Source organism: Akebia trifoliata, chromosome 2 (assembly GCF_017979445.1).
Source record: "Akebia trifoliata isolate Shusen 1 chromosome 2, ASM1797944v1, whole genome shotgun sequence".
Lineage (NCBI taxonomy): Eukaryota > Viridiplantae > Streptophyta > Magnoliopsida > Ranunculales > Lardizabalaceae > Akebia > Akebia trifoliata.
The window spans coordinates 30,030,480-30,057,244 of NC_141376.1; the positions used below are offsets into that span (position 1 = coordinate 30,030,480).

General features: G+C 35.8%; 1 protein-coding gene across 3 annotated transcripts in view; it reads left to right on the plus strand.

Annotated features, from left to right (window-relative positions):
- Nucleotides 1-26,765, plus strand: part of LOC147410096 (centromere/kinetochore protein zw10 homolog) — a 49,234-nt gene that overhangs the window by 4,217 nt on the left and 18,252 nt on the right. The window contains exons 1-4 of one of the 3 annotated variants that reach the window (XM_086432284.1): nt 18,520-19,448; nt 20,095-20,151; nt 24,012-24,164; nt 25,064-25,181. In XM_086432284.1, the coding sequence (XP_086288410.1) occupies nt 20,144-20,151; nt 24,012-24,164; nt 25,064-25,181 (279 nt within the window). In that variant the 5' untranslated portion in view covers nt 18,520-19,448; nt 20,095-20,143. Of the gene's footprint in view, nt 1-18,519; nt 19,449-19,990; nt 20,152-24,011; nt 24,165-25,063; nt 25,182-26,765 lie in introns of those variants that run through there. The other 2 variants (XM_086432283.1, XM_086432285.1) reach the window with 2 other exon arrangements.

Below are 26,765 nucleotides of genomic sequence, written 5' to 3' on the forward strand. Positions count from 1 at the left end.
GACATATGCTATTGGAGAGTATGTCATAAGCTCTTCTAATCCTGGTGCGCATCCATCTGTAGACACCCCATTTTTGCATCCACCTGATTAATCAACTCGTCAACCCGATCGCAAGGATTCCCAATGATGGATGTGTATTCCATTGCTTTACTTTGTTACCAGATTTGTTTCAGAAATCCAGATGAGGTATCTCGAATTGACAAAACCTTAGAAACCACGCTACGCTAGGAAAGTACGACCCAGAAACATAGAAATCATCATCTTGCAGACCAAAAAGAAGCTTCACGATAAAAATCACTAAAAATTACCAAATTACCGAAATACCCCTAACCTCAAAACAACCCTAGAGCCTACGTTACGCTTAGGAAAACCCATTCGAACACATAAAATGACAAATCAGAACCAAATAAATCATTTCACCAATTTTAACAGAATTTGACAAAATTACGAAAATGCCCCCCATAAAGTTCACAACCATTTCACACAAAAAATTTTATAAATAACAAAAACTAATATTTCCATTGAATTCCTTACGAAAAACCGATTCTAAAACATCCTAGAACATTAAAAACCGACTTAAAACGTGAAAAGTCCTCTCCGGGGGCAAAACGGTAATTTCACAATTTTTTCATGATAAAAAATTCCGAAATTAATAAATAAAACATTAAATAATTAAATTTAAACATTAATGAAATTAATTTAAAATTTTGAACCTAAAAAATCGATTAATCGGACTCTCAGGCAAAATTGTTGAGGGTTCGTGGGATATTTCTTTAAGGACCCCTCCATTTGGGGGTCCAAAGAATTAAAGATATTTTAGAGGGGGGTTCTCCCAAAATTAAAAGTAAATCAAGAAAGACTGAAGTCAAGGTATTAAAGTCAATCAAGTGAGACTGAAGTCAAAATTAAAGTCAATTAAGCAAGACTGAAGTCAAAATATTAAAAGTCAATCAATTAAGACTAAAGTCAAAACATTAAAAGTCAATCAAATAAGACCAAAAGTCATAATAGAATTATAATTGATTAATAACTCTATCTAATAGAGTTCTAACTTAAAATAATTCTACCTAAAACAATTCTAATTAAAACATAATTCTACCTAAAAAACAAGTCAAATTAAAACACAACTCTAATTAAAAGATCTCTAATTAAATACTAACTCTATACCCAAATCAACCCCTAAAAACATCTATAAATAGAGGTGCTCACACCCTATTTTCGTATCAAATCATAAACCCTAAGAGAAGTAGGTCTAGAAGCTCCCCTAGCCCCCCATAAATCCTAGTTTTGGAGCCCCAACTCCTTAGCTAACATCCCTCCTTCAATTTTAGTCTAGAAAACACCCAAAAGCCTTCTAAAAACACCCCCAAATCCGCAACGAAATTGAAGAGTTCAGATTAAAAAACAAGGAGATACCTTGCCTCGGAGATCCGAAGTCAAATCCGAAAGCAGAACGAAGTAAGGGAGCACGGTACAAGGAGTTCTTTTTGTCAGATCTGAGGGAACCAAGTCCTTGCCATCGGAAAGGTAAACTTTTTATTTTTATTTATTTTCTTATCTAGGTTTTAGCAATGTAATTTACTTGGGAATTTAGTAGAGACCGGCTTTGGCCGGGCGGGGTTGGTGCCTAACACCTTCCAACCCCGTAACTTGATCCCCGAATTCAGTTTTTTTTTGGTTTTAGATTAGTTTTTATCCGTTTAGAGTCATTGATCGGTTCCTAGACCATAATAACTAGGTGGCGACTCCCAAACCTCAAGGGTCAAAAGCGGATCCGCGCACCCCGCGGATCGAGGGCGCTTTCAGTGGCGACTCCACTGGGGACATTGAGGATCAAACTTGAAAAACCCCAAGTATGGGGACATTGCCAATGACCTAGTTTTTATGTTTTGCTTATTTTATTTAATTTTTAGTTAGTTTCATGTTATTGTTTCTTTATTATTTTTATTCTTGTTGGTACGTCATTGATTGTTTGATTCTACTTGGAGCACTTTGATTTAACATATCATCTTTATGGTTTAATCAAGGGCCATTCGGAATGATCCGAAATAATACGAGATTTCGAAGGAATACTTTTATTGAGGATGAGATTTTTGGACCATCATTTTTTTTTAATATACAAGTATATTTCGATTGAAAATTTGGGTATGTGTTTGATTTGATATTTGAGGTTCTGTCAAAAAAACAGCATGCTGTTTGTGTAAGGTGCCACGAGTAATCCCGGTTTTGTGCGTGTCTCACACCACTTGGACAGCAACAATTTTGGTGTGTCACACATAAAAGCAATGTGTTGCTTTTCGCACACCATCTTCTTTAAAAAGTCGACCTGGTTTCAGCGTTGTTTTAAACACGAAAGCCGAACGCACCTCTCTGTTCGATCGGCTGAAATTTCAGCCCGAACATTTTAAATTTCGCTCGAAGTCACTTATGCCTTTCGATTCTAAGCAGTTTTTTTTAAATAAAAAAAAAACCGATTCAAAGGTGGTGATCTTGTCGTCCTCATTGGAAACCGACTGGTTCGAACCAGAAACTGATCGGTTCAACCACTCAAAACCGATCGATTTAGATGGATTATGATCCTTGCCCTCATCCTGATTACTTCGTGATTTTTTTTTCTTCACTAAAATATCGTTCAAGTCTCGAGTTTGGCGGCTGTTTTTTTTCTCCGATCAGTCGTTTTGGTGAGGTAGATGCTGTTGATCTCGTTTTCGAATGTGAGGATCTCTATGGAGATTTGTTTCAATCTCAGTTTCTCTCTTCTTTTCAAACAAAAGACCGGAATCACCATTAGAGAAGTTCATAAGGAGATTTCTTTCATCACAGCGCTGAAATGACGAACAATTCGTCGAAAAATCCCACGTTACAGGCTGATCTCGACGCTGGTCTGTTGTTGATCTCGACGCTGGCCTGCTGTTATAGGATGATCTCGACGATAACATGCTGATCTCGACAGTTAAGCCGCGGCTGATCTCGACGATAAGCTGCTGTCATGAGGCGAGCTCGACGTTATCCTACTGTTTTAAAACAGCAAGGCTGATCTCAACATGTGCTGGATGAGGTCGGCTTTTGGACAACAACGTATAATCTGTTTTACAAAACTATTTTGAGTTTTTTTTTTAAAAAAATTCGATTTGTTCCCTAAAAATAAAAAGGGGGGAAATTAATTTGTTTTTTAAAAAGAAAAATCAAAATAAGAAGTTTTAACAAAAAGAAAAAAAGGAAAGCAAATCAATGTTTTTTCAATGTTTTCAACAGCAACATATGCTTGTTGTTTTTTATTTCGTTTTCTAATTTTCTTTCGATTGGGCTCAATTTTTTTTTAAAAAAATAATAAAGATAAAAAATAAAAAATGAACAAAACCATCCTCATTATCTCATCAATCATCATTATACCTTCAATTCAATACCCTTAGAAATTTCGAATTATTTCGGGTCACCCCAAAACACCCTTGATTGGACTATAAAATTATCAAATCATTGCGATGATCAGGACTATAAACTACCATGATTGGTATATGAAGGTGATGTGCATGCTTATTTCCATAGTTCGGACCATATTATTAATTCATGATAATTGCCTATTTAATATGCCATAATATCATTGGGAATGCATGTTTGATGTTGGTCACAATGTTGATCATGATTAAATGTTTGTGTGATTGGAATGATGCTTAGATCCATATAATTCATGTTATAATGATTGGTTTGATTGGGCCATGGGCCCATTTGTTTGGAAAAGGCCCCGGGCACACCCCACCTTACTTCGCACACACCACATGCACGTTTACTGCTTTACTCACTTACACGTCCCATTTAGCCAACGTGGCACTAGTGCGTGGCCCGGTCTCTTCGGAGATGCGACGTCATTCATGAAACCCACAACTCCAGTCACGTACCTTAGGGTATATCGAATTGGGGCATCAATACCGTCTGATCAGGTGATTCTGAGAGACATATTGATGCACCCATGCTGGGGTGACCTGAGCCTTTGTCCTATTGTAAACCACACAGTCACATGTCCCGATTGCCAACGTAGTATTAGTACGTGGTCGGTCCCCTCGTGGGATGCCAAACCATTTATGAAAGCTACAACTCTTGACTCGTACCCGTAGGTATAAAAGGTAATCTAAGTATATCAATTGCACTTCTTGGTCAAAACCGGTGCCTAAGCAAGATCTTGCCCCGCTGTACCCTACTGTACGAGGGGGATAGACTACGTCTATTCTAGACGAGAGGTATTTAAGTGGGCCCTTGCTCAGCATTGTGCGTCACCTCTCAACTGGAGATCAAACTGGCTGTTTTTGGCTTCAGAGAAGTGAATTGAGGTTTTAGATTATCACCTATACGGTATATCAAACCAAGTCACCACGTATCGAAAGGTATATAGGTGTGCTTGGGCAAGGGTGGCCAGATAAAAATGCATTGCACGTAGTAAGCCTAGAGTCTAGAAACCTTCCCCATAGGTCACGACTCGAACTTATCGTGGGTGTTCCCGGGTTGTTTATTGAATGAATGTTTGTTGTTGGATGAATGTATGTGAGTGATGTGAATGATGATGCATGGTTGTCCTCAAGGATCAAAGAAATTTTATTTTTGAAAATTAAAATGGGTGCACCGACCCAGTAAAGAGTCCATTCTTTTACAATAATGACCCAGTCCATCCCGATCCAACAATCATGATAGACCGGGCCATTTAAATCAAAATGGAAATCGAATTTTCAAAGAAAAAAAGAAAATATTTTTCAAAAAAAAAAAAAAGATTAATTTCCAAAAGAAGTGTCCTTTAGAAGAAATATTTTTCAGAAAATATATTTTCCAGAAAATATTTTCCATAAGAAAATAAGTTGATCTTTTACATGGACCATTGGAAGAGTACTAAAATACCCTTTTGTGTCAAACCAGGATGTTAGCTGCCGGCGATAACCCAATCGATCAGTTAGTCAAAACAACCATCATAGGAATGCACCCTGTAGAGAAGATCAATTTTGGGAGATTCATGTTGAGGAGTGCTCTTTTCTTCCATGAGTTTGAGATAGACTGGAACCTCTTACATGCTATGGCTAAGCGATGGAACCCTTACCTCCACATATTCCATATGGGGTACATGCATTTATGCCCTACACACGAAGATTATTGCGGCATCATGAGGATATCCACTTCAGGTCCCCTAGTCAGGCCCTCATTGAAGACCGGATATTCTGGTGAACTCGCCACAGGGCTAAACATTTCCAAGGAAGAAGCCAAAGCCTTAGTCAATGACGGGAGATTGAACTTAGTACCTTTACTGGGCCCGTATCGCTCCCGCAGTCACCCTATCAATGTAAAACCCGAAGCTTGGCGAGCCACTAGAGACTATCGGTTGTGCGTAGGAATCCTAGCTCAATACATACTGACCTCCAATAGTGATGGCCAAACTATCCCTGAATCCTTCATAGATATAGCCTCTCAACTCTCAAGGAAAGCCAACCCAGTACCCTTAATCTTAGCTGAAACCTTCTCAGGGTTAGATGCCATAAAAAATGGTGAGCGGGAAAGCTTCAAAGGAAGCCCTTACTTGCTCTACATGTGGCTTTGTGACCGTCTCAAAATTGTAGAGGTTCCCTCAAACCTCGAATATGGCCCAGAGCATTTTTCCAAGAGAAACCTGTTAGTGCGTCACAATTCAGTCAAAGCTTGGAGCAAATGGTTAGACTCTCGCCTCGCCTGTCATATCGATTTTAGGTGCCCTTGGTGGATGACTGATCTCCCTGTTCTAGGAACCAAAGGATCATACTATGTCCGTCTGATTGGTTTAGAAGAAACGTCTTTTTACCACCCTAACCTAATCCCAGAACAGTACGATGTACCTACAAAGTTATCCTTACCTCAGCATAAAGCCTTCTTTTCCCCCGAGCCTTTGACTGAAAAGTTAGTACACCTCATTGAGAAAGCTTGGAACAAGCGCACCTTAGGGTATCCAGACGGACCGGCAGAATTCAGAGAGCAAGTTGTTAGAGCCAAGAGGGTCAAGCCTGATAGCAATCCTGATGACCATCAAGACAAAGCCAAGCGTCCATGTAAAAATAGTTCAAATCAAATTTGTTGAAAGATGTTTTAATAAGAACATATTGTCAATCATTTTCAATAAAATTATCTTTCTTTTTTGAATAAATATCTCCTTTTCAAATACTCATTGTGTGGATGAATTATTTAATGGATTGGTGCACAAAATTCAATAAAATCTCAGGGTTTATTTAAAATGTTATCAAGGGGGTGACACTGAAATTGGTTAAATTTACCTTCAAAGAGGTTTTAAGGGTTATCATTGTATGTAAGCTCAATCGTCCATTGTCTAGCTAGGTTTGTAAATCCGGTCAGTTAGAATAAACGTCAATATCAAATCAACAGTCAGAAATGACCTCAAAATTTCTCAACATCATCCAGTTGTTCTTTGAAGATCATAGTGCTTCAATCCTATCGGTTATAAGCAATATCTCAGTCCTCAGTCCTAATCAAACTCGTGTGGGTACTTGTCTTGAGTTTTCATGAGTCATTTGGGTTAGCTCGAGTCCTTTTTTCCAGCGAGGTCATGTCTTCCTTATATTGAGTCTACTCTTTCCTATTGAGTCAAGTTAGTTCATCGAGTCTATAGAGGTGTCTGTTGCCCCATCTGAAATTGATCGGATAAATGAAATTTTTGAATACCTCGAGTGCATTAACGAATTAACTACTAATCTGGCTTCAAGGATAGATTTTTCTCCTAAGCAAGAAGATAAGAGTCGGACTCAAGAAAGTAAAGGTCATTGACCTCGAAAGAAAATAAATTCCTAAAGAGATTCAAATAGAAACCATCTTATCTCTATAGGAACACAAGGGGATAATGAATTGACTTAGAAATTTCAAAAGACTTGTTCGTGTGATCATATGAGGATATGCTAGGTACAAGCTTGGGTGTTGTTCAACATGGAATAGATACTCGTCTATATCAATGGAATCAAAGAAGATGTTATAAAAATGTATCAGTGTTATCCTCACTACATCTTGAGTTGCAAATCACATATTATCAATCGATATGTGGATACCTTTTGAATTGATCTCTGATAATGGATCGTACTTCAAAGCATAAATCACTACTCTGTGTTCAAAGTTGAAGATCCGGAATCACAAATCATCCCCCTACCATCCTCAGATCAATGGAACGGTTGAAGCAGTCAGTAAGAGTCTCAAGACTATCATCAGGAAAATGTGACAATCACATCGAGATTGGTCAAAAAAATTATCATTCACGCTATGGACATATCGAACTTCAATTCAATCCTCTTGTGGAGCTACTCCCTACTCCTTAGTGTATGGCATGGAAGCAGTCTTGCCAGTTGAAATAGAAATTTCGTCTCTCAGGGTCGTGTTGGAAAATCATTTGTTAGAAACAGATTGGGTTTGTCAGCAGTATGAAGAATTAAACTTGATCGAAAAAAATGAGTTAAAGCCCTGTACCATGTGAAAGCTTATCTAAGAAGAGTCACCCGTGCATTTGACAAGAAGGTCAAAGCTCATCATTTACAAGTCAAAGATTTAACTATCAGACTTCAAAGAAAATTGAACACTCCTCCTCGATTATAGGGGAAAGTCTAAATTGGAAAAATTCATTCATTAAGGAAATATTGTCTGGAAAAGTCGTCAGACTTCAAGATCATGATGGAGGTGAACTACCAGAACCAACCAACCTTGACCAGATCAAGCGGTACTACATTTAAGGAGGCCATCTTTGGCCGAATCAATTATCATATTACCCAATTCAATATATCCTTTCTCAACCCTTTTGCAGTATTTTCAAAAAAAAAATATGTCTTTTTCTTTCTCAGCCCGTTCACCTAACCTAGGGGAGGGAAAAATTCGAACTACGTTTTGGTCTGATCCCAAAATTCTGGGGTACATAGGCAACCTGAGAAGTTACTTCAGGCCCGACCACATCAATAAAAAAATATATATTTCCCCACACAAAAAATCAAAAAATCAAGAAAAAATTCAAAAAAAAAAAAAAGAAATTCAAAATGGGGAAGAAAATTCAAGAAAGAAAGAAAATAATTTAAAGGGAAATGTCACACAAGGGGCATTTGGGTTTTTGAGCCTCAAAATTCCTTTCTTTTTATACCCAGTCCTAAGCTTACCCATAAAAGTCCTCCTAAGTACCGTGTGAAAAAGTCAAGGAAGGTAGTAGAACATGATCAGACAGTGATTCTAGAAGGTCAGAGGAAAAGAAAAAGAAAAAAAAATGATGAAGCCTGCTAAGTTGAAAACCCGAAAAGGGCGACTTAGGCAAAAATAAGGCAAGCTCGCAAGGTTGAAAATCTGAAAGGACAACTTTGGCAACAATCAGAGCCAAGAAGAAAAAAAAAGCTCGCTAGATCGAAAACCTGAAAAGGCGATCTAGGCAAAAGTTAGAGCAAGCTCGCTAGATTGAAAACCTGAAAAGGCGATCTAGGCAAAAGTTAGAGCAACAAAGAAAAACAGAAGATAATCCCAAGCTGAGAGCGGTTCGAGCTGAAACATCAGAAGTCCGAATAATCAAGTTCAATACTTAGTTTAAACCAGGCATAGACTCAGAAGTCACAAGTATCTTGTCTATGATCGATCTGAAAATGTTTACTTCCCCAAGTGAACCAAGGGAGATAAAGGTGAATTCTCTGATGAAACTCGAAAGGAAATAATTTTGTACTCTTGAGCCTGACTCAAAACCTTCAATAAAATTAATCAAAATTAAAAAGTTGAGTCTTTATTGCGCTTGGGGTAATCAATTATTTCAAACCTTCATACAAGGGGCATTTTCTTTCTTTTTTAATGTAACTTTTCCCCCTTATACTAGGGGCATTTTTTTATGATGTGTTCAATTATTTTCAAGGCCATGGTCATTGTCAAACTAGGGGCATTTTGTCTTCGAGCAATGTTAATCCTAAAAAATAATAGGAACCCCAAAGTAAGGTTACCCTCTTGATAACAGTTCTTTCGAAAAACTTTTGAGGTTCAAAAGAAATAAAAAATCAGGTTTTAAATTCATAAAACTTTTTGATAAATCCTTGAGGTTCAAACAAAAGCATATTGGATCTCACATAGGAGATATAACATTCTTTCGTTCTCCAGATTCTTTTCCAGATTCAATCATTCTTGGAATCAATCATTTCTCTTCCAGATTCATTGTCTTCCAGATTTATTCGTTCTCCGGTTCGTTCCAATCAGTTTTTTCCAAATTCGTTCATTCATTCCTCTGTCAGTTTTGCTCAGTTTCCGCCAAGGGTTAACTTGGATTTTGCTCAGTTTCCGCCAAGGGTTATCTTGGATTTTGCTCAGTTTCCGCCAGGGGTTAACTTGGATTTTGCTCAGTTGCCGCCAAGGGTTAACTTGGATTTTGCTCAGTTTCCGCCAAGGGTTATCTTGGATTTTGCTCAGTTTCCGCCAAGGGTTATCTTGGATTTTGCTCAGTTGCCGCCAAGGGTTAACTTGGATTTTGCTCAGTTTCCGCCAAGGGTTATCTTGGATTATGCTCAGATACCGCCGAGGGTTTTCTCGGAACTATGCTCAGATACCGCCGAGGGTTTTCTCGGAACTATGCTCAGATACCGCCGAGGGTTTTCTCGGAACTATGCTCAGATACCGCCAAGGGTTATCTTGGAACTATGCTCAGATACCGCCGAGGGTTTTCTCGGAATTATGCTCAGATGCCGCCGAGGGTTTTCTCGGAATTATGCTCAGATACCGCCGAGGGTTTTCTCGGAACTATGCTCAGATACCGCCGAGGGTTTTCTCGGAATTATGCTCAGATACCGCCGAGGGTTTTCTCGGAATTATGCTCAGATACCGCCGAGGGTTTTCTCGGAACTATGCTCAGATACCGCCGAGGGTTTTCTCGGAATTATGCTCAGATACCGCCGAGGGTTTTCTCGGAATTATGCTCAGATACCGCCGAGGTTTTCTCGGAACTATGCTCAGATACCGCTGAGGGTTTTCTCGGAACTATGCTCAGATGCCGCCGAGGGTTTTCTCGGAACTATGCTCAGATACCGCCGAGGTTTTTCTAGGAATTATGCTCAGATACCGCCGAGGGTTTTCTCGGAACTATGCTCAGATGCCGCCGAGGGTTTTCTCGGAACTATGCTCAGATACCGCCGAAGGTTTTCTCGGAACTATGCTCAGATACCGCCGAGGGTTTTTCTCGAAATTATGCTCAGATACCGCCGAGGTTTTCTCGGAACTATGCTCAGATACCGCCGAGGTTTTCTCGGAACTATGCTCAGATACCGCCGAGGGTTTTCTCGGAATTATGCTCAGATACCGCCGAGGGTTTGCTCAAGAACTATGTTCAGATTATATTCAAACTATGCTCAGATTATATTCAAATTATGCTCAGTTTATACTCAGATTATGCTAAATTTATGCTCAGGTTTTACTCAGTTTCACACAGTGCACACACTTGCACATTTGCATTTTTTAGTCAGGGAGAATTCTCTAAAATTCAAGGATCTGACACCGTCAGTGAGAGTTTGCGCTCAAGGACCTGACAACCTTTTAATTCGGGGAGAGCTTTACCCTCAAGGATCCGAACATCTTGACGAATTGCTAAATCAGGCTGCAAAATGAACTGTCACTAGCTTTGGCATTCGGATATCGCACTATCTACCAAAATAGATTTGCTATCTAGTTTGCTTCAACCCTCTGCCAAAGAGGGGCATTTGTAGACACCCCATTTTTGCATCCACCTGATTAATCAACTCGTCAACCCGATCGCAAGGATTCCCAATGATGGATGTGTATTCCATTGCTTTACTTTGTTACCAGATTTGTTTCAGAAATCCAGATGAGGTATCTCGAATTGACAAAACCTTAGAAACCACGCTACGCTAGGAAAGTACGACCCATAACATAGAAATCATCATCTTGCAGACCAAAAAGAAGCTTCACGATAAAAATCACTAAAAATTACCAAATTACCGAAATACCCCTAACCTCAAAACAACCCTAGAGCCTACGTTACGCTTAGGAAAACCCATTCGAACACATAAAATGACAAATCAGAACCAAATAAATCATTTCACCAATTTTAACAGAATTTGACAAAATTATGAAAATGCCCCCCATAAAGTTCACAACCATTTCACACAAAAAATTTTATAAATAACAAAAACTAATATTTCCATTGAATTCCTTACGAAAAACCGATTCTAAAACATCCTAGAACATTAAAAACCGACTTAAAACGTGAAAAGTCCTCTCCGGGGGCAAAACGGTAATTTCACAATTTTCATGATAAAAAATTCCGAAATTAATAAATAAAACATTAAATAATTAAATTTAAACATTAATGAAATTAATTTAAAATTTTGAACCTAAAAAATCGATTAATCGGACTCTCAGGCAAAATTGTTGAGGGTTCGTGGGATATTTCTTTAAGGACCCCTCCATTTGGGGGTCCAAAGAATTAAAGATATTTTAGAGGGGGGTTCTCCCAAAATTAAAAGTAAATCAAGAAAGACTGAAGTCAAGGTATTAAAGTCAATCAAGTGAGACTGAAGTCAAAATTAAAGTCAATTAAGCAAGACTGAAGTCAAAATATTAAAAGTCAATCAATTAAGACTAAAGTCAAAACATTAAAAGTCAATCAAATAAGACCAAAAGTCATAATAGAATTATAATTGATTAATAACTCTATCTAATAGAGTTCTAACTTAAAAATAATTCTACCTAAAACAATTCTAATTAAAACATAATTCTACCTAAAACAAGTCAAATTAAAACACAACTCTAATTAAAAGATCTCTAATTAAATACTAACTCTACCCAAATCAACCCCTAAAAACATCTATAAATAGAGGTGCTCACACCCTATTTTCGTATCAAATCATAAACCCTAAGAGAAGTAGGTCTAGAAGCTCCCCTAGCCCCCCATAAATCCTAGTTTTGGAGCCCCAACTCCTTAGCTAACATCCCTCCTTCAATTTTAGTCTAGAAAACACCCAAAAGCCTTCTAAAAACACCCCCAAATCCGCAACGAAATTGAAGAGTTCAGATTCAAAAACAAGGAGATACCTTGCCTCGGAGATCCGAAGTCAAATCCGAAAGCAGAACGAAGTAAGGGAGCACGGTACAAGGAGTTCTTTTTGTCAGATCTGAGGGAACCAAGTCCTTGCCATCGGAAAGGTAAACCTTTTATTTTTATTTATTTTCTTATCTAGGTTTTAGCAATGTAATTTACTTGGGAATTTAGTAGAGACCGGCTTTGGCCGGGCGGGGTTGGTGCCTAACACCTTCCAACCCCGTAACTTGATCCCCGAATTCAGTTTTTTTTTGTTTTAGATTAGTTTTTATCCGTTTAGAGTCATTGATCGGTTCCTAGACCATAATAACTAGGTGGCGACTCCCAAACCTCAAGGGTCAAAAGCGGATCCGCGCACCCCGCGGATCGAGGGCGCTTTCACCATCTGTTAGGTCATCTAGAGTTGAAGAGCATGAGCTTCAAGATGATAACGATGATAATAGTGGTGATGATGATAATCTTGCATTTGTTCAAGAAACGCAACTATTGAGTCCCCAGCCACCTGTTGATATTTCTTCTGATATTGATGTTGATGGTGATGGTATCCCTACATTTACTGCACCATCACGCAGGAGATCTGGAGAATTTCAATCCAAATCCAAACAAAAAAAAATAATGAATACAGCTATGTTGGTACAATAAATTGATCGTTTGATTGGAGCAGTTTCGTCAAGGACGAGCGTGAGTAGTGCACCACCTCTAGCACCACCTACACAACTTGATAGTATTAGGGAGTGTATTGATTTGTTGCATGCAATAACATAAATCATCTTTAATAGTGATCGTTATCGGTTTGCATTGAAATTTAGTATGAAGGAGTAGTAGCAAATTTGGTGTATGTTGCGAATCGATGAACTCTGTATTGTGTGATTGGATGGCAAGATGGAGGATACTCGAATTAATCATTCTAAATAGTATTTGTGTAATTTTTGATATGTATATTTATTGCAATATTTCATTGATGGTTATGACTATATCCCACCCTTATGGTGGTGTAGACATGAGAATGTTCATCATTGAATATCAATGCTACGTTGTTTGGAATCGCCACCATTTTTTTTTGAAAATGGGTGTGAATGGGCATCCGAATCAATTCTTTTGAAAATTATTTTTTATGGCATTGTAGTGACTCTCATTCTTGAAAAAGGTATGGTCTACCTAAAATCTAGGTAAGGGAATTCGGTTAGAGAATGAGGAATGTGTTAAGCACCCCATTCTCTCCACCTATGGTGGTTACCTTTATATTTGGCCATTTTTTTAAAAAGATTAACATAACAAGACAAGTGCATGGGATACATGAAGTGGGTAGGTGCACATGGTGTGTATGTACCTTTTTGAAAGAGGATTTAATGTTGGTATTGACATAAGAAGTATCTTATGGGAGAAGATATTCTATAGAGTCAACACACATTTGTATAAGTTGAGATGTTGGTTTATGATTTTAGAGGAGTTCCATGAATGGAGTTCTCTTAGATCTATAACCTTAATGTATGTATGCTTGGCTAGAAACTTAGTGTTTTAGCCCCATCAAGAGAGCTACACAATTCTTCATTATGGCCAAACATGTGTGATGTGTGTGATAGTGTACATTATGATGCATGATATGAGAATGGGTTAAAAAAGGGACTTCAACCTCCATCATTTCGACCAAACCGTCTCAAGCATTCCTTGCCCAAGGTTGAGGTTCAATCTACTCGGGATGAAGGAGGGTTCTCCATTACATCCTAAAGGTTTCTAAAAAAGAAAAAGAGAGGGTTAGAAGAAGAAGATGCAAGTTAAAAGAAAATAAAACTATTGTCCCATCTTGTCCCTTTGGGGGTCTTGAATGAACTTGAGCTTGAGAAATGAACTTGAGAGTTAAGGGATGTAATTGAGGGTGAGTTGAGAGAGTTGAAGGTTGAGAGATGAGTAGAGAATTTGGTAGAGTTTTAGGTTGAAAGATGGGGGCTTGAGAGCATGAGTTGTTCTTAGAAAATGAGGGTATTTATAGAGTTTTTGGAGAACTTTTAGGGATAAAGTGGCCCAATCCTAAAAATAATGAAAATGGACATGAGGTTTAAGTTGTTTCTTTTTGGATTTTTCATTTGTATGAGGGTAAAGATGACATTTGTGAAGAAACCCTAAAAGCATTCTTTGATCCTTGATTTTTTGGTAAATAGAGGTGAGAGAACAAAAGTACTTTTGGGAGGGTAAATAGGGGAGTGACATGTGTAAAGGTGGAGTGGTAGGTAAAAAGTAGACATTGGTTCATTTGTAAATAACTCATAAAGCAAGGGTGGAAGTGTATTTTTGAAATGGACCAATGGGAAAACAAAAGTACTTTTGGGAGGATGAATGGGAGAATGACATGTGTAAAGGTGAAGTGATAGGTGAAAAGTAGCCATTGGTTCATTTGTAAATAACACATAAAGTAAGGGTGGAAGTATATTTTTGAAATGGACCAATAGGAGAGCAAAAGTACTTTTGGGAGGATGAAGAGGAGAATGACATGTGTAAAGGTGAAGTGGTAGGTGAAAAGTAGACCTTGGTTCATTTGTAAATAACACATAAAGCAGGGGTGGAAGTATATTTTTAAAATGGACCAATGGGAGAATTCCATGTATGTACTTGAAGATTCCCACCTTTTGAAGGCATAATGAGAAGTTCTCTCAACTTTATGGATTATTGCCAAAGACCAAATAACCTTCTTGGTTTGACCACACCTTTTGAGAAAGGCATTCTTGAATTTTCACAAGGAGGAGTTGACTCTCCAATTAGATGATGCATTAGGTATTAAGGGCTTATGGGAGATCAACATGTGTCATCTTTTGAGGGGGTGTGAAAGAATGGGCTTAGAGTGGGCTTGGTATTGGGCTTAGGTTGGGTTAGAAAATGGATTTAGGTTATGGGTTTAGAATGGCATTGGGTTTTGGGCTTAGGTTGGGCTAGGTAATAGATTTGGGTTATTGATTTTAAAATGTCATTGGGTTTAGGACTTAGAGAATGGGCTTGAATTTAGGTTAAAAGATGGACTTTGTTTTGGGTTTAGATTTAGTTAGGGAGTGGACTATGGTGGAGGTATGAGTGATGGGTCGATTAATGGAGAATGAATACTAATTTGGAGTGGGTTAGGGACAAGGTTGAGCATGCAAACTATATGACATGATGTATGTATGCATGTATGCATAAAAATGATGCCACGTGGCTATGCGGATCCATTGAGAGGCTTGAGTCTAACTCGGAATCAATTCGAAGAGATTTGAATTTTTCTAACGGGTTCGTGCAAATTGGGGTGTCTACAGGTAGTATGTTATTGACAATGTCTATTTATTTTTGTATGCTTTGTATGAATTAGGTAATATGCCCGTTATGTGGTGAATGTTAAACATGTCTATTGTATTATCTATGTTATTTGAGTGTTATAGTTTGGATTTATATAATTTGTAATTGTGTATTTATACAGACTTATGGATTCTGATGATGATATTTTCACGCACGATGATATATCTAGTTACGATGAAGTTCATGATGTGAATACCGTAGATGCTGATCTATCATTAGATATTTTTGTAATAGGTGTCATTGTTCAATACAACGATACGCTGACACCTTTATCTATAGGGTATCACATAAGAATTCTGTTTGTACTGGAACAGATTATATGCGTCATATCATTGATGAACAAAATAACACGTGCAATGATTTATTTAGGATGGAATGACATGTTTTCCTAAATTTGTTTGACATATTAGAAGGGAGAGGTTTGTTAAAAGACGAAAAGAAAATTTCGGTCCAAGAACAAGTTACAATGTTTGTTTATACCGTGGGTTACAATTAAAGATATAGGGTATTGATGGCCAATTTTAGGCATTTATTAGATACCATTAACAAATATTTTCACATAGTTATAAGAGGCTGAATTGAAATTTCAAAGTTTTTTATCATTCCTCCTAATCTCAACAAAGTCTTGATGCGTATACGAACCAATGAAAAATATTGGTCATATTTTAAGGTATTTTCTCAATGATTTTCCTTTATTTACTATTATTTCTAGTAACACCAAATATCGTTATTTATATTTGAAATATGTAAATATAAAGACTGTGTTGGGACAATTGATGGGACACACATTAGTACACATATCCCGTTCGTACATCAAAATAGATTTCGAGGATATAAAGGCATAACACAAAATATTATGATTACTTGTACTTTTAATATAACATTTACATATGTCGTAACTGGATAGGAGGGATCAGCTAATGATTCTTGCGTGTTCATCGACATTATTACGAAGTCATCGTTACAATTTTCACATCCTCCTTCAGGTTAGTTATTTTAAAATTAAGATAAAAATGTAATTTCCATATCTTCGTCCTTTATAGATTATTTTCTTTTTTCAAGGCTAATGTTATTTGATCGACTCTGGATATCCATTGATGGAAGGCTACCTTACACCTTATCGGATTGTAACATATCATTTACAAGATTTTAGAAGAGAGTCGAAGCTAATAACAGATACAAAATTATTTATCTATATGTATTATTCACTTATGAATGTCATTCAGCGATGTTTTGGAGTTTTAAAAGCAAAATTGTCAATTTTGAAGTAAATGTCACGTTACAAATTAGAATCACAACGAGATATTACATTGACTTGCATGACACTAAATAACTTCGTAAGGAAGCATTCAATTGCAGATGAAGAATTCTTATATTTTGAAGAAGATGAAGGGGGTGCACCTGAACATGATAATAATTGTGAGCCTGTAGATTGTCGATCTCGTATTACCATGGAGAGGACAATGACTGAAATAACTAATGCATTATATGTTATTTATGATAGAGTTTAAGAACTTTTTAATGAAAATTATTTTATAATAGAGTTTAAAATTTTCTTAATGAAAATTATATTTATCTTTTTGTATGATATTGTAATACTTTTTATTTGATAAAATGTGATTTATATATGAGATGTTATGTAGATGTTGGAATATGTATGAGATGTTATGTGGATGTTGGATTGTATGGGATATCATGTAGATATTGGATTGTATATTATGTAGGTATTTTCTTTTTAAGAAAAATTTCATATGTCCATTTTAAGAGAAGATGTAACCGAAATTTCGATAGAATTATAAAATTTACAAATTTTATTAGTAAAAATAATTATATATATATATATATATATATATATAATATATATATATATATATATATATATATATATCTATATATATATATATATATATATATGTATAGAACAACGTTATTACGACTCACATTGCGACACACCGTTTTGTCTTATATGGGCAAAAATGTTTGGAATGAGCTGATTTTTTGTGAGGATGATCTCTGTGATGAGGGGATCATCCTGGCAAAAAATCATCCAATTCCAAAACTTCTAACCCCAGCAAAATTGATTTACAAAAATTGGACGGTCTAGAAGTTTCATAATGAGCTGATTTTTGGCAAGGATGATCTCCTCACCATAGAGATCATCCTCACAAAAAATCAGCCAATTCCAAACATTTTTGCCCATATAAGACAAAACGGTGTGTCGCAATGTGAGTCGTAATAGGGGTCGTAAGAACGTGACCCATATATATATATATATATATATATATATATTTATTTATTAAGACATTCTGGTCATTTTTTGTTATAGTGTTAATAATAATATTTCTTTTTCAACAATGATGAAGTATGATGGTTTAAAACATGTTGATGTACGTTATGTATTTTTTTAATGTTATTATGAATGGAATATTGCGTGGATGATAGATTATGTATTATACAGGTATTTTTTTTATCAGGAAAATTTCATATGTCTATTTTTAAAAAGAGATGCTGCTGGCATTTTGACAAAATTATAAATTTTATAAATTTATTTAAATTAAAAATAATTATTTTAATATAAATTATATATATATATATATTTAGTGTAATTATATATTTATTAAGATATTCTGATTATTTTTTATGCATTTTGAGTGCATTATTAATATTAAGGGTATTTTGATCATTTTACCAGAATTCAGTAATAAAAAATTGTCAAATGAACAGATTTTTCTAGTTTTTGTGCTTTTGTAATAAACAAACTTTTGCTGGATATGACTTTTCAAACTCTGAACTTCTGCTTCTTTTAGAAGTTAACTTTTAGAGTTGGAACTGATTTTTATAAAGAATAGATTTCCTAAGCATTTTGAATCTTTTTTTTTTATTTTTTATTTTTATATATAAGAGCATTTTAGCCATCTTGATTCTAATAAATAAATAAAAATATTAGAACAAACAGATTTTTTAGACTTCCGTGCAAATTCCAACATTTTTACAACTTCCATAATAGGTATGATTCTCCAAGACAACTTCTTGGACCTGCGCCTCTTTTCTCCCTGGCACAAAGCTTGGAGTAAAAGTTAGAAGTGGTAAGAGATAAACCCTTTCAATTTTCCTTTCCTATTTAGATGTTTTTGATAGACAAGACGACTTGAACGAGACGATATGACTCGCTCGAGATATCGGTCTCGTCCATGGACGGGATGAGACGTCAAATCGAGTTTTGAAACAGAATCTTTGTTCTCTCTCTCTCATCTGTGTGTTTGTGCGATGGAAAAACCCTAATTTTGTACTCTGCTGTCTCTGCATCGAACTTATGGATAAATTTTTGAATAACAGAGATTGTGCTGATCCGATCGTAACAACAACAAGATGGACGTTCTCTTCGGATCGATCGACATTCGTGAGCTCCTCTCATCTCAAGACTTGGAAGAATCATCTCCTCTCTCTGCTCCAGATCTTCGCCTCCTCATCGATCAACTTCAAGTTCGATCTCTTCACATCAAGGAGAATGTCCGCGATTACATCCTCTCTCACCACAAAGACTTCTCCGAAATCTTCTCTCGTTTCTCTGATGTTGTTTCGAAAACAAGCGACATCTCATCCAACGTCTCCAACGTTCTTAGTCTCATATCCGACCATCCAATCGATGTCGAGATCCGAGACGCATCGACGGAGATTAGCATGAAGAGAAGGGAGTTGAAAGAGAAGAAGGAATTGTTGATTTTGTTACAAACGATTGTGAATTTGGTTGAGAGATTGAGGTTAGTGAGGGACGCGTTGAAGATTGGACGATTGATTAATGCAGCAGAAGCGATTAAGGATATAAGAAAGGCGTTAAGGATATGTGAAGGTCAGACTGTCAGGGTTAGAGAGCCAATGGTTTATGATTTGTTAAGGAAAGAGTGGATGGCTTTGCTTTGATGAGGCTCAAGAGATGTTTGTGAGAATGATGGATAATGCAGTACAGGTCGATCTTGGAAATGGTCTTGTTAGAGTTAAGTTTAGGTTGAGTGTTGGAGGGATCAAAGAAGTTGAGCTTCAAACCGTTTTGACAGCAATGGAGGTGAATCATTATTCCCTACACAATAGTTGCAAAACTCTCCGAATTTTAGAAAATATTCAAATGTAACCCGTTAATTCAAAATATTATCTTCTTCAACCTTCAAATTTCAAGAACAAGATAGGGTTTTTAGGGAGGTTGAAGATGATGGGTTTTGGAAGGAAAGGAAAAACATCATTTACGTGATCTCTGAAATTTTCATAATTTTTTACGAAACTTTCAGAAATTTCTTCAAATTAACCCACACGGAATACTTGTTGAATTCAAACATGGTTACTACGCCATATGCATGAATGGAGTTTGTTTCAGCTTTACAAGCATGGTTTTAATTCTTGTCCGAGATGAAGTCCATGAATGAGACAGATAGACAAGTCAAATGCATCAGATGAGATTTAAAACCTCAGTTAATCTCTTTTCATTGTTGAAGACTACTCAAACGTATTGGAAAACTTGTCAGAGTCGACTCGGTCTCGTTCATGCCGAGACGTCAAAATGAGTTTTAAAACCATGTTTTCAAGTTTAATTTCTAGTTTTCGCAATTGCAGGTTGCGGGTGTTCTTGATTATGGGTTTTGCTAAGGTAGCAGACTTAATGGTCAAGTATGTCATGATTCCAACCATCAATAATGGGCCTCACTTTGATTTTGTAGAAGAAATAAATGGAGACTGAGGTGATTCTCAATTTTGTCCCATCTTCTGATGATAAGGTAATTTTACTACTAAAATTAGCAACATAATTCAAAAGTTTTTATTGCATGCTGAATTTCCATTACTTATGCTGGATATACTTGGTTGTAAGAGATTTTGGTTGGTAATTGAGACTGTTGTTTCAAATTGAATTATGACATGTATTTGCATACAAGTATAATGGATTATCTACAGCCATCTTAGCTGAAAATTTCTCATTTCAAATATCAGAGGTTAACACAAATTGTGCTAAGGACTTTTGAAGGTATCGAGGCTAGCATATATAACGTCATTTTGGCGGTTAAGGCCAATTTATTCTCTTTATTTTTTCGGGTATATAAGTATAAATTTATTAAAAATGGAAAAAAGAGGATGAGATGACTCCCTAAAAGTACAAGGCACTAAAGACAACTAAGACAAACAAGAACACAAAGCAAACAAGCACTCTCACGACTACAATAGCATAACTTATCCCATTTGAAAACAAAGTCTTCAAAGAATACTCCTTCACAATCCTTGCTCAATCTGCTCCAGAAAAAAAAGTAATTCTAGAATACCGAAGATCACATCGTGAAGCGAGTTCTCCATTCCCTGAAAGATTCTTGATGGGGACAAATCTTGAAGAGTAGATTTTAGTTTTTATTTATATTTTTGTTTTACGATTTTAATTACATATTATTTTAATCTTTTATTGGTCATGGTTTTAGAATAATATTTAGGGGTAGTTTAGTGACTTTAATTTGTTTTTTATTTTAGTTTATTAGTGTTGAAAAATTAAGAGAGAGAAAGTTACGAAATTAGGTTATTTATTTAGTATTTTAGTTTGATTAGGATTCTTGATTTTTTTTTTTATTATTTTATATATTGATTGTATTAAGGTTTTTTTTTTTAATGAAGAATGATGAATAAAAAGAGAGTTGGTGTGAGGCCATTTTGGAGTGAGTCTAATATAACATTCTTTCTGCTAATATTTATTTTTCTTTTTTATTCTTTTCTTTTTCTTGATTTTCTTTTAGTTCCTTGTTCTCGATTCTCGATTCTGGAAACATACAAGCCTCAACCCTTAATCCTTTCCCATTTCTTTTAACCTTTATTTTTTAAAACTTTATTCTCTATCCTAAAATAATTGCAATAAAAATTTCATTTTACCTTTTGAGTTTACGCTATCCTTATACAAATCACAAACCTAATCTCAAATCTTTAATCCTTATCCAAAACCTTAAACCAAATTCCCTAATCCCCAAATTTTCTCCTCTTCTTTCACTGTCGTGCATCAACTCTTCTGTTCTCTTCTTTGAGGACTTTGTATTGGTATGCGATTTGTTCTTGGGTGAGACAATCTAAGGCAATTTGGCTAGGGTTAATGTATTGATATTTGTAATTTATATGGGGTTGCTTTTGTTGTATTCTATTTTTTTAGCTTCCCTAGTAGGTCAACTCAACCTATAGTAATGCGGAATGCAACTGATGATGATAATTGCTACAATTTTATTTTGCCAATGGTGAAATCTTCCTAGTCGAGGAGAATTGACGGGGACATCAAATATTGAAGAGTAGATTTTAATTTTTATTTAGTTTTCTATTTTAGTACTTTAATTTTATGTTTTTTGAGCTTATTTTGATGTTTTATTAGCCTATGATGTTAGTATAGGTGTTAGGGAGCAATTTGGTAACTTTATATTGATTTTTTAATGAATTTTCAAGGCTAAAAATGTAAGGGAAATAAAGTTACGGGATTGGAACATTGATGGTATTTTTGCTTTTATTTTATTTAAGTTGTTTTAAGTTTTATTTACAACCATTGGATCTCCTTATTTTAATTGGATGGTTGAGATTAAATTTAGGGTTTAGAGAACATTATAAATACTTGCTTATTGCTGTAATTTTCTTTAATGATGAATAAAATTGAGATTAAAGCTTTGATATTCCCATTAATGGTGTGGTGTGAGGTATTTTGGAGAGAGTCCAATATCTCTTTCGTCTTCTATTTTTTTTTTTTTCTTGAATTCTTGATTTTTAAATCCTTTATCTTTTCTCTTAACTTTTAACCATTCTTTAACCCTTTTCTCTATCCTACAATAATTGAAACAAAATTTTTATCTTATCTTTTGGGTTTACCCTATCTTAACTCAAATTGTAAACGCAATCTCAAATCTTTAATCCTTACCCAATCCTAAACTAAATCCTTAATCAATCCCCAATCAAATTTTCCTAAATCCCCTAATTTGCCTAAATCAAATTCCATTTTCTTATTTCCCCTCATCGTCCTGCATCATATAAGGTAGCTTCAATATTGTTCCCTTTCTTGTTTCCTCTTTATGTTATGCATCGTATTTATAAAAAAAGCTGGTCTATGGGGTCCTTTTGGCAGATAATATTCTCCCATGAATTTTTTAGACTTTGACTGTGGGGTTTGGTGGTGTTTCACTCCATTTTTCCTAGTCTCCCTAATAGCTCACTTCAATCTCTAAGGTAGGTTCCCTTCCCTGCTTCTTTTTTATGTAATGGATTATGCTCATCAAAATAGAAAAAGGAAAACACTAGTCAGTCTATGAGGCAATTTTAGCTGGAAATATTCTCCCATGAATTTCCAGTCAAGCATCTTGTTCCTCGCATCTTCACACCCAGTTTACATCATATGTTTGTTGAACTTTGTTTCTTTAACAAATAGAAAGCATGGCAATACAAGAGAAATTTCAGGTCGACATGTGATATCCAATCTTGGCTGATGTGTATCACTTTTCAATGGTGTGTCATTTCTTTTTACCTTTCTTATCTAGTTTCTTGTTTCATTCATCCATTGTTTAAAGTTGAAGGTTTCTTCCTAACATTTTAACTTACAATGTGACAATATTTGGCTCAAGTGTTTGCCACCGTATTCACCAAATTCAATGGCTTAAAAAGGTGCGATTGAATTGTAATTTTTTTCCTTCACCATTTTAATCACAACTTTTTCAATAAGTCATGACTTCTAAGAACTTTGCAACTAAACCATGAACCCACTATTAAATCAGAAAAAATGACAAATGAAATGATCAATTGCACATGTTTCAATAATAAAGAGGAGATGGCATTGATGAAGATGATGGTCACCATTTTACCTATGTAGCGGTAGAGAATGATGATGCAAATGAAGATGACATTGAATTCAATGATTTTGTTTGGTTGATGAATCTTAAATTGGATTTGTGATTGTAAACTTTTTGTACTTTGGACAATATAAACCTTGAATCTTGTGTACCTGTTGTTATTTTGTGGATTTATCATGTATGGATGATATTAGTGTGGGGTATGATATTTTCTTTTGTAGTTTAATATGGGATTTGATGATATAATATGGGAGTATCACTTTGTAGGAACAATTACACAACCCTAACCCTAGCCCGTTGCCCCTCATTCTTTTCCCTAATTTTTTTTTTCCCAAAATTTTCTCTTGCGACGTATTCTTAGACTCTTACTTGGTGATTGTTTGCTATTTTACCACTTACATATATTCTTTATCCACAAGTAGTCTTATGCCCATATATATATATATATATGGGTTGGGTTCCGTTGACTCCTAAGAATGACTCATGAAAAAAACACATAATCCCAACCTTTTAAATGCAAAGTGCAATGGTTGAGATTTTTATGAGTATTTTGATAACATAAATCTCGGAGATACTTGTCTTGAGGGTAAATGTCAACCATTGGATTTTGCATTTAAAGGGTTGGGATCATGTGTTTTTTTCATGGGTCATTCTTAGGAGTCAAAGGATCCTAACCCTATATATATATATATTGGTAGGCCTTATGCCAAATATATTATTGCTTAAACTAAATGATGTGTTTCTACAACTTATGTCGTCCACCTCCTTTTATCTTCTATGGTCTTTTGCAGGTTGGAGCTGAAGCTATTTATTCAACGCTTCTTCAGGTTATACAGTTTATTTATAGATCCATTTGCTTCCAAAATGGTCGATGGATGCGGTGCATTGGACGATTGTTATGGCCAAGGGTTTCAGACCTGGTCATTTCTAGCTTATTTTCCAAGGTTCGTTTTCCAACTTCTGAGGACGGATAGGGCTTAAAATGGGTTGGATTTTTTCCAAAATCTGAGTGATATGAATTTAGTGGGTTTGGTTCCTTCAAGTATATCCAAATTACAAAATGGGTTGGATATGGTTTGATGTCCCTTGACCCAAGTCGGATACAGATTCATCCATATATCCGCCTAGATCCGAATGATATATTATTTTATAAATTATTTTTTTATATTTTTCAAGTTATCTTTCATCAACCAACAAGTGTTGGGTGTAGTCACCAAGACATCTTATAAAAAAGGGGGAGGTCTTGATTTCAAGCCACCTTTTGACCACACTTAGTGATTTTCCTTGAAATAAACTTGAACGGTTTGAAACTATTTGACCCGACTGACCTGAATTAATAAATTCAGTCGGATTGGATTCGGTTTTAATGAAAACAAAAAAGTTCGGATATGGTATTAGGTAGTAGGATCCGAGTCGGATTCAGATCTGGATAGAAAATTTGGGTATGAATATGGATATACTCATATCCGGCCCAAACTCGATCCATTTTAAGCCCCAAGGATGGGCTATATAGTCATTTTGTTTATGTGCATGTTGGTGACTTATTGCAAATAACTAACTAGTCTTAGGCTCTCTTATTGAAGCAAAATGCTTTAGTTGGCTATTAGCGGCATCTTCTATAATGTATGCCGTCTTGGTTTATTTAAAAAAACCCTAAAATCTTTTTCCCTGATTGCATCAATTGAATGGATAACTATTTCATAAGATGTGTAAGATCTATGCCATATGTTAATTACATGCACATGAATGCTTCTTTCTTTTATGAACCACTTGGGAAGTTCATGGTCAGTTTAGCAAACAATTCTTTTAACATGAGAATATGAGGCAAGGGCCTACTTTTCAGGTTCGTGAAGTTGCAGAAAACTCTTCTGAGCAGTTGGTTGACTTGCTTTTTCTTCCTGAGAGGTGTATTGTCTAAAGCAGGAGCTCAACTAATGGAAGTAGTCCATCAAACACTACAGGTAATATTTGATTATGTTGGTATGTTTTACACTTATTAGAAACATAGGAAACAGATGTTAAGTTTTGTTGTTATATGCAATTTATACTACCATGTACAAGTGTTAGAATCTAACATGATTATGTAGTGTTGGATTAAACAAATCCTGAAAATTTCATTCGTGGGCAGAGCATCATATTTTACATAATTTAAGAGAAAGTAATCATTTTTATATAAGAATGATGATGATAACAATGAATTATGTGATGGGTTATCTTTCCTAATCATATAGAATAACTCTTTATTTTCTAAAAGGAAAATCTTGACCAGGAAGGAAAGAAATCATAATATGCATAAATGCATGAGATCTGATCTGCCTAGCACTTGTATTTCAGCCTTTTGGAGGAGTCCATGCAACAGGAATCATCATATCCTGCCTTGAGCCCTTGACAATGACACCTTTCCAGATAATGTTTTCTAAACAAACTTGTAATTCTATGGACATTACCCATTCTACATGAAAGGCTAATTATGGTCTCATTCTGAAGTTCTCCACTAATTGGTATGGTTGAATAGGTTCTAATAAATTATTTTTCAATTTTTAATCTCAAGCAAGCAACAATAGCATATGAACAAGATTCACAACCACATCAAATAAATCATACAAGAGTAAAGGTTTAGAGATATTCAAACCATCTAGTGAGACAAAGATTTATAGTAGTTCGGTGACCTCGGTCCCTACTCCACTATCGGAAAGTTCAAAACTTGAGCTGATGTCCTTTATTCAATGCTTTCGGATTACAACCGCTTACAATAAAAGACGAGCACACCGTGGCGACACTATGCTCGGGACTTTCATCCGAGCCGTTTGAGATCTCACAACAAGAAATCTCTACAGATCCTTTTTGAAAAAGAAACAACTGTAAGTTGTGTAGAAAGATGCCTCTAAAAGGTAGATCTGAAAAGCTTGCTCAAAGTTTCCTCTATACAACATAATCTCAAAATAAAAAGAGGAATAACTCTCTTAGAAAAAAATCTTACTTTAAAAGGAAATTCAGAGAGAAGAAGAGAAGAACTATCTCAAAAATATTTCTCAGAGAATATGATTTTCTGCTTGATGATTTACTTAGAGGAGAGACCCCTCTTTATATAGAGAGAAAAGGATAGTGTTTATTGAGAAACCCTAACTACTTTAGATAGAGTCCAGTCAAAACCAAAGACTAGATCAAAACTGAGTAAAACTCTGAAAAAAATAGTTCGAAACAAAATGCGAATCGGTCAAAGAATGTTGAAACGTTTGGTTGACCAACCAAAACTGGGTCGACTGAGTGATTGATCTCAATTAGCAGAATTAGGAAAGGTATGAGAGTTTCGGGTTTGGTCGATCGAGAGATGCTCGGTCGCCATCTCTCTGAAAAAAAATAGACGTTCAAAACAAAATGCGAATCGGTCAAAGAATGCTGAAACATTAATGTTCGGTCAACTGACCAAATCTGGGTTGACAGAGTGATCGATCACAATTAGAAGAATAAGGAAAGGTATGGGAGTTTCGGGTTTGGTCGACTGAGAGATGCTCAGTCGCCCGATGTAAAATTGTTGGGTCGAC